This window comes from Podarcis tiliguerta, assembly GCF_965153285.1.
Source record: "Podarcis tiliguerta genome assembly, chromosome: 8".
NCBI classification, from domain to species: Eukaryota; Metazoa; Chordata; class Lepidosauria; order Squamata; family Lacertidae; genus Podarcis; species Podarcis tiliguerta.
The window spans coordinates 18391715-18400366 of record NC_139541.1 but is presented as its reverse complement, the minus strand read 5'-3'; the positions used below and the strand labels follow the sequence as shown (position 1 = coordinate 18400366).

The following is an 8652-nucleotide window of genomic DNA, read 5'->3' as shown; positions in this document are numbered from 1 at the left end:
CACTTTTTTTTTTTTATGTGTCTAGATCTAGCCCTTGTTAAACATTTTACCCACCACACTGCACTCTGTATTTTGCAAAACACTGTGTCAGTATCAAGTAAATATTTTCACAAACGAGTTGCACTCAATGCTAGCCATGGCCCACTTAAGTCCATTAATTTCAGTGGGTCTACTCTTGAGTAAAACCTAGTTGGCTACGCAGCCAAATATTTTAACACACCCTGTTTTGTCTCTTTGCATTTTCCACTTGAATGCACGGAAAGACAGGCCTGCTCCGCCTTTCAGACCTTGCAGCGTGTCTGTCTTGCACCCTCCCCAAACATGATCCCAGGGCCTCTGCTCTGACATACATCCCGAATGGCCATGCTGGCCAAGAGCAGCATGAAAACCTACAGCAGCAGCCGTGAAGCAAAGCAAGGGCCCCTTCAGCCCGCAATGTAGCCAGCAGTGCTTATAGATTCCAGAGCTTAGCCTGGTGTTACTTCCGCCGTTCTGCCTTTCATTCTCCTCCAGGGAGAATTACCCAGCCAGCCTTCTGGAAACCAGGAGCACTCAAGTCATCCTATGTTTCCTATACCTCCTCTGCCGCCTCTTCTCGGAGGCCTCCTGGTGATTATGCAAAGAGTTAGTAGAGAAATGCTTGCTCCTGGAGAAGGGACCCTTTCACATGGAATCATTTACACTAGATTAGCAAATCTTTTTTTTTAAAACGAGAACTTCCCTGAACAGGAGAGTATGCAACATGGCCAAGAGTTTGCAGATACAGTTCCTCTCCTCTTCCCCACTCCCAAAAACATTATGGCCTGGATCCAGGTCCTGAGAACCAGATGCTGGGAGACAGAATCAAACTTCCCACTCGTCCCCTTCATCTGTTGTTGCTCAGACCCAGCTGGCGTGTGCAGTAGAAACCTAGAGCTGCGTCCTACTAAATCACACTCAGAGTAGGCCTATTGAAGTTAATGGACCTAGGTTACCCTATTAATTTGAATGAGTCTAGTCTAAGAAGGCAGCCCTGTATTGGGAAGTTCCTAATGTCTGACGAAACCCAGCCAGATGGGCGGGGTATAAATATAATAATAATGGTGGCGGTGATGTTGGTGATGACTAACATTGGCTACAACCTCTGTTTTATGGCTTCGCTTAGAAAAAGGACCTATCACAAGTCAACATGACCCCCCCCAAAAAATAACCTAATTATTGGTACCGTTTATGAATTGCAGCACATGAAGAAGAGTGAGTTTCAATATAATAACATATATAAAGCAGCTACAGGCATAAAAAACAGTTAAAACAATTGAATCAATAATAATAATAATAATAATATTTAAAAAGCAGGTTGTAAATACAGTGGTACCTCAGGTTAAGTACTTAATTCATTCCAGAGGTCCGTTCTTAACCTGAAACTGTTCTTAACCTGAAGCACCACTTTAGCTAATGGGGCCTTCCGCTGCCGCCACGCCGCCGGAGCACAATTTCTGTTCTCATCCTGAAGCAAAGTTCTTAACCCGAAGGTACTATTTCTGGGTTAGCGGAGTCTGTAACCTGAAGCGTATGTAACGTGAAGCGTATGTAACCCGAGGTACCACTGTATAGAAACAGTTTAAAACATCAACAGCCCACGCATAAAATCAACTCAAATACAAGTCAAGGAAGAATATAGGAAGAGCCTGGTTGCTAGATAGGCCAATCTGGTCCAGCATCCTTTTGCCACAGTGGCAAACCAGGTGCCTATGAGAAACCCACAAGCAGCATCTGAGCAGATGAGCACTCTTGCTTTCTGGGATATTCACATGTGTGCTGCCTCTATCTGAAGGTAAAGCATAGCCATCATGGCTAGTAGCCATTGATAGCCTTCTCCTGCATGAAGAAAAAGAGCCATTGATAGTCTTCTCCTTCATTAAAAGAATAAGAGTAAGGCTGGATCTAGATATATCAGGAGAAGCATTTCAGGAAAACGCGTTGTAAACGTTGTATGAGAATCACATTGGGGAAAATGGAACTCCACAGCGCCATCTGGTGTCACAGTGTTATAATGCATATACAATGCATGTAAAAAGCTTTTTCTTTACCAATCCAGCTGAGTCCTAAGTCTTTATTCCTCTTGGAAAGAAAGCTGTGGAGCAAAATGCATAGGTATCTTCTAAGCAATTTATGTAAAATGAGAATGGTTTAACGACCATGCGGAAGGCTGTTGCTCTTAATGGCTGGTGGCTACTAGCAGCTTTCTTGGTGCGGGATTCGTAAGGAAACTGTATTGACATCTGGAACGTAACAAGGAAATGAGACAGAAGTCTGAGCTTGCAGTTGGTGGCCGAGAAGAAGCTTTTCAAGGGAGGGGAAGGCATGCTGTTTACTCTTCTGAGGCAGAGCAGGGGAACAGGAACTGATACTGCTTTTAAGGCTGTCACAATGCAATTTGGGCCCGTCTGTAAGTCAGCTTAATGTGGACCGTGGACCCCTTTGATTCCCCCTTGTTTTCCTCCAACTGCTACTGTCCCACAGTTTTTCCTCCTTGAAGGAAGAGATTGCCTATGCTTTGAAAACCCAAATGGGAGACCAACGTCAACTGCATATGGAATCTGCGGATTTAGGAAGAGGAAAGTGTGGGATAGCAGTAACTGGAGGAAAATGCCACATGGACGAGGGGGAATTAAAGGACACACAACGGGTTCACAATCCACATTAAGCCGAGGTGTGAACAGGCCCTCTGTCGTTCTGCTGTAATGGAGGTCCCTGGCAGATACAGTGATACCTCGGGTTACATACGCTTCAGGTTACATACACTTCAGGTTACATATGCTTCACGTTACATATGCTTCAGGTTACAGACTCCGCTAACCCAGAAATAGTCCTTCAGGTTAAGAACTTTGCTTCAGGATGAGAACAGAAATCGTACTCCGGCGGCGCGGCGGCAACAGGAGGCCCCATTAGCTAAAGTGGTGCTTCAGGTTAAGAACAGTTTCAGGTTAAGTACGGACCTCCGGAACGAATTAAGTACTTAACCTGACGTACCACTGTACAGTGAAAAGAGGCATCAGGTTTAGGATTCCATTACATAGGCGCTCGCTTTCCCCCTATCAATGTTCATTTCGAAACACACCAATATTAACAAAACCATCCTCAGTCTCTCCACCACTCTCATATCACAAGGAACTTGGGTCTATGGAGGGGTCTGGCCAGCTGTAAAAGACGGTTGTGTGTGTGTGTGTCAAACAATATTAGAGTGAAGGGGCACTGTTATTTCACGAATGCCTGGGGCCAGAATAGCAGATGTGGCACCCTCCAGATGGTTTGGACTACAGTGGTACCTCGGGTTACCTCGGGCTTCAGGTTACAGACTCTGCTCACCCAGAAATAGTACCTCAGGTTAAGAACTTTGCTTCAGGATGAGAACAGAAATCGCGCGGTGGTGGCGCAGCAGCAGCAGCAGCGGGAGGCCCCATTAGCTAAAGTTATGCTTCAGGTTAAGAACAGTTTCAGGTTAAGAATGGACCTCTGGAACAATATAAGTTCTTAACCCCCAGGTACCACTGTACAGCTCCCAGCACCCCTGACCGGTGGCTGTGCCAAACGGTGTTCCTGGGAGTTGTAGTTCAAAACATCTGAAGGTCACTGTGGTGGCTACCCTGGCTGCTGTAGGGCCTTGTTAGGGCGGCAAAAGTGTGTGTTTTCCCAGCGATCTTGTAATAGCGAAAGGAAAGAACCGCAGAAGGCAAGGAGAGGGGAACACAGAAAAGCAAACAGGAACATAACCCAGGCAGACATCTGGCAGAATGTCAAGGCGAGGAAAGAACAGCTGGATTTTGTAAATGCCCGAGAAAATTAATCCCATACCCAGGAGGGAGGTGGGTGGGGTGGGAGGTTGTTTTTGGAACTCTGGGGCCAGCAAAAACTCGCTCTGCTAACATCAAAAGGGGCTTGGGAGCTCCTTGCAGGGGGAAGCGTTGTTCAGAGAGCCCGCGTGTTATGTAGAAGTTGAAGCTGAGCAGCGAAGTGTTGGGGAGAAGAGAGGAGGGGGGGATGGTGAAAGAAGGCAAGAAGTGAAAAACCTGTAGGTGGGGGCAGGACTGCTGCATGCCCATGTTCGCTGGGCTGTAAACTGATGAGATCATGTTTTCAAGCAAGTAAGGAGAGCAGGGAAGAGCAAACTGAAAGAGGTTGTCTTTTGGGCAGGGAAGGAGGGAGAAAGAAAGAAAGGGAGAGCAAGCAGGAGACATGGAGCACACAACCAAATTCCTCCTGTTCCTGCTGCTGTTGTTGCTGCAAGGTAAGTTTCAAAGCAAATTCCTTTTGAAAGATAATAGTTTTGCTCATGTGGCCCGCTAGGAAAAATTCCGTATAGGCGATGGTTGTTGAGTTTTTTTGCAGAAAAGCCAGCCCTATCTGCTTGTATTAGGAATATTTTGGAGGAAGCACAGCAGGCAGAAATCCCACAGGACAAACCTCACCGCTGCATCTGTATCCTTAGGGATGCTGCACCGGTTTAATTTCTGCACACACTACGGACAGAAGAATCAATCCTGTATCACTGAGGTGAAAACCGTGTGGGATTTCACTTACAAATACGGTTGCTTTTGTTTTGGCTTAGCTGCTATGCCATTAAACACAGCCCGAAATGCAAAAATCAAGCAGATGCAGCCTTTCCTGTTGTAGCGTTGAGTGGTAAGAAAAGGCTTCCTTTGTTGGGTCTTCTCTGTGTTAGGTTGCTGTTAAAAGCAAAGAAGCAGGATCAGTAAAAAATAATAATGCAGCGACCTTAGAACACCTGGGGAAGCAAAGTGGTGTAGATAAGAGAACTGCCTGCAAAGATGTCTCATTTTTTTCTGTCTTGGGCTCAGGGGAAAAGCATCTCTGTCTTTCTCTTTCTTTCTTTGCCCCCTTTGCCTCAACTCCCCCTCTGTAAAAACAAACCATCTATAAAGTATGTTGTATGTTAGAGGTTTGCCAAATTTTACATATTGTTTAAAATCAGACAAAGCATGGCAAGTCAAAAGAGGAGGGGGTCAAAAGCAGGCCGTTACAATTTGTAGATTAATCAACTAATAGTTCAGTTGATTAACTGTGGGAGCAGCACTAATTATCACTGGTAAAACATTTAGGGCATTGTTGTTGATGGCGTTTCCCTCTATCAGAGAGTTTCTTAGCTCACATTTAATCCTTACAACAACTTTTTGTGAGCACACAGACCAGGGGTGGAACAGAAGCTAATGATTGATATAGAGCAGACTCTCATAATACTACAAATGGTGAGGCTTGAGTGAGTTAGGAAACAGTTTGCTAAAGAAAGTTCAGGGGGAAAAAGTTTTGTCAGTGTAGAAGGATGCAAAGTTTTGACTTAAACCGAGTTCCTACTCATGCCAGTGAAGTATTCTGTATAACCTAAAAGCTTGCTTACATAGCTACAGTCTGCTCAAAACTGGTCTGCTAAAAGATTTTTTAGCATCTGTCTTTTCCATTCCTTTATTCTTCTGGGAGATGGAAATAGTTACTGGCCCAAGATCCCTTAATGGGACGGATAGTTGACTCGGGATTTGAAATCCAGGGACTCTTCAGTCTTACATAACACTCTTTTATACCAAAATCCCTTTAGCCTTTCCCTCTCTTTCTGCTGCAAAGTGTGGTGGTGCTGCTGTTTTCCTTTTTTTAAAAAATGTGGTTTTGCAAATACATCCAAAGCAAAGAGACTTTGCCTAGGGAGAGCCTAGTGGAAAATTACTAGGGATGAGGGAGAAATTTGATTCCGTTTGCATTTAATGATGAATTTGCTTAATTAGCACTTTCCAAAACAATACACACAAACAAAACACAGCCATTCTACAAAATTCATCCTTCTCAGGATCTTGCAATGCAGTTCTCCAGCCAATATATGTGTGCAAAAATGCATATACTAGGGTTAAGTGTACATTAAGAGGCATATCAGTATAAACCACATACAGAAATGCATTATATGAGGGGAACTTGCTTTGCAAAAATGTCTGTATCAGGGAAAATTGCATTCAGAAATGTGTGCATTAGGAGAAATTTGCACAGGAAATGCTGATGGATTATCATCATCATCATCACCACTGATTTTTTAACCAACTTCTAAACCATCATCTTAAGGTGATTTACGTATAATTTAAAACATTCTAAAAGAAAAGCAACAAATACATTGAAAAACAAGACTGAAAACCCAAACAAATGGACACTTGTAGCAATGATCCATTTATCCAGCAGGAAAAGCCTGTCGGAACAAAAACGTCTTCAGTTGTTTCCGGAAAGCGCAGATTTCATTTTCATGAGGATTCTTCCTTTTCTTAAATTGCAAACTGATGTGGAAATTGTAGAGAACTGAAGACTGGGAAAATGAGAAATGGAGAACCCAAAACTTGCATATTTAACAATCCCTATATATTACTGAGCTGTGTGGAACAGTTGCTGGCATCTTCCGTCCTCGGGCGCCTGTCACTTTTGGAACTCGTGAAGCTAATACAGTGGTACCTCGGGTTAAGTACTTAATTCGTTCTGGAGGTCCGTTCTTAACCTGAAACTGTTCTTAACCTGAAGCACCACTTTAGCTAATGGGGCCTCCTGTTGCCGCCGCGCCGCCGGAGCACGATTTCTGTTCTCATCCTGAAGCAAAGTTCTTAACCTGAAGGACTATTTCTGGGTTAGCAGAGTCTGTAACCTGAAGCGTATGTAACCTGAAGCGTATGTAACCCGAGGTACCACTGGATGAAGTTGCTAGAACTGTTACGTTTGGGAAAAGTTGATTGTTTTGTTTTCAGCCCTGCTTTTTTATCTAGAACAACCTCCAGGACAGCTTATACTGAAAACAAATCAGATTTTTCTAGGAAGACCCCAAAAGCAGAGTGTTTAAGGCAACCACTCTCCCTCCAGCAAGTAGAGAGCCGCTGAAAGGTGCAGAACTGAATGGGTGGACCAGCATCCTCTATACAGCTCAGTGTGCACTGGGCATGGGCCTGATCCAGTCTGGATTCTCTGCATGATCCTGCCAGCAGAGAGAGAAGGTTCTTCCGGAGGACCAATTCACTGAGCACCCAATCCAATTTGCTATCACAAAACTGATGTGGAGGTTAGACTATCAGCTCCTGCAGATAACCTGCACTGTCTCAGCCTCTCCTGCACGGAACATGTCCCCTTCAACATGCCTACATTTCACTGGGTGCCAGGAATGAACAGGCACATCTGTTCTGGGGACAGTGCAAAGAGTAAGGAAACAGACTCATGCATTTTGTGGACTTCAAAAAGAGGTCTTCTTCAAATTGAGGAGTGCCCTAGACAGCTCTTCCTTTAGAAGACTCTCGTCTGTACAGGGGGGCAAGTGGCCATCCCAGGTTCAGCGCACCCTGCATGCAAGATGACCTAGTTTCAGTCTTCTGACAGGTCCTACCTGGAACTTGGGTAGCAAAGCTAGGAGGGCTTGAAGCTCAGGAAACATGCTATCAGAGTTGACAGGAGCTTGCTGGGTCTGGGCGGGTGAGGCTCCTTCCCTCCTTTGCCTAAGGCAGCCAAGTGCCTAAGGAAGCCCTCGAGCTGGGATGAGTGAGCCCAGGTGCAACAGCATCTGGGACGGTACAGGGGGGCCGCCTCCTTCCCTGCATGCCTCTTTCTTGAAACATCTGCATATTCTGGTGATTGCCAGGCCGTCATGAAGAATTCAGGTGCACAGCGAAAATTCAGATTTCAGCAGTTAAAGTGGATTGAAGTCCTATTTTGCCCAAGCACAACCTACCCACTTTAAAAGGAAGACTTTTGGGGGTTGGGAAAGCGATGGAGAAATGCACTGAAAAGTTGGGGGGCAGGTGACAAACGATTAACCCCCACAAACACACACAATTGATCACCTGCCCTGGGTTCTGCCTGGATAGAAGCCCAAACGGACATCAAAATGCCATACCACATATAGCGGGTTAAGTACGTAATTCGTTCTGGAGGTCCGTTCTTAACCTGAAACTGTTCTTAACCCGAAGCACCATTTTAGCTAATGGGGCCTCCTGCTGCCGCTGCGCTGCCGGAGCCCGATTTCTGTTCTCATCCTGAAGCAAAGTTCGTAACCCAAGGTAGTATTTCTGGGTTAGCAGAGTCTGTAACCTGAAGCATGTGTAACCTGAAGCGTATGTAACCCGAGGTACCACTGTATTGGTGAGTGGTTTTCTTTCAGGATGGAATGAGTAGGTGTGTCTTCAAGCTGTCAGATATAGCTTGCTCAGAGGCTCAGCGAGGGCAGCAGGATGGGCAGAAGCGGGAACTGTTGCAGCTTCTCCCTTTCCCTGTGCTTGTAGCCTAACGCAGTAAAGCAGATTCAGTTCTTGAAAACTGCAGGCAGCTAGTTATAGCACGGCAAGCATGCCACAGCCCCGCAGGAGATCTAGGACTTGGGTGGTCTTTTATCGTGCTAGTAGGTAAGCCTGGCACAATAAAACAGCCCAGAAGCAGGGTTAAATGCTATTCATGGCTCAAAGATTGTGCTGTTCCAATGAAAAGGCACATCTGGTGAGTTTCCTGCTTTTTGGAAGCATGGCCAATTTTTTTAATATATAATGATTTGTAAGATATTGGATCTCTGGGATCTGCGACGGAGTTGGCATTTGTTGCATTAACCTGAAAAATAGAAACAGCATGTGTTTTTTCACACACATGCGGTGTGGA

General features: G+C 45.1%; 1 protein-coding gene across 1 annotated transcript in view; it reads left to right on the top strand.

Moving 5' to 3' along the window:
• The first annotated feature begins 3735 nt into the window (after positions 1–3735).
• Positions 3736–8652, top strand: part of MXRA8 (matrix remodeling associated 8) — a 29297-nt gene continuing 24380 nt past the window's right edge. Inside the window, exon 1 of the mRNA XM_083454109.1 lies at positions 3736–4267. Within this exon, the coding sequence (XP_083310235.1) occupies positions 4216–4267 (52 nt within the window). The 5' untranslated portion in view covers positions 3736–4215. The remainder of the gene's footprint in view (positions 4268–8652) is intronic.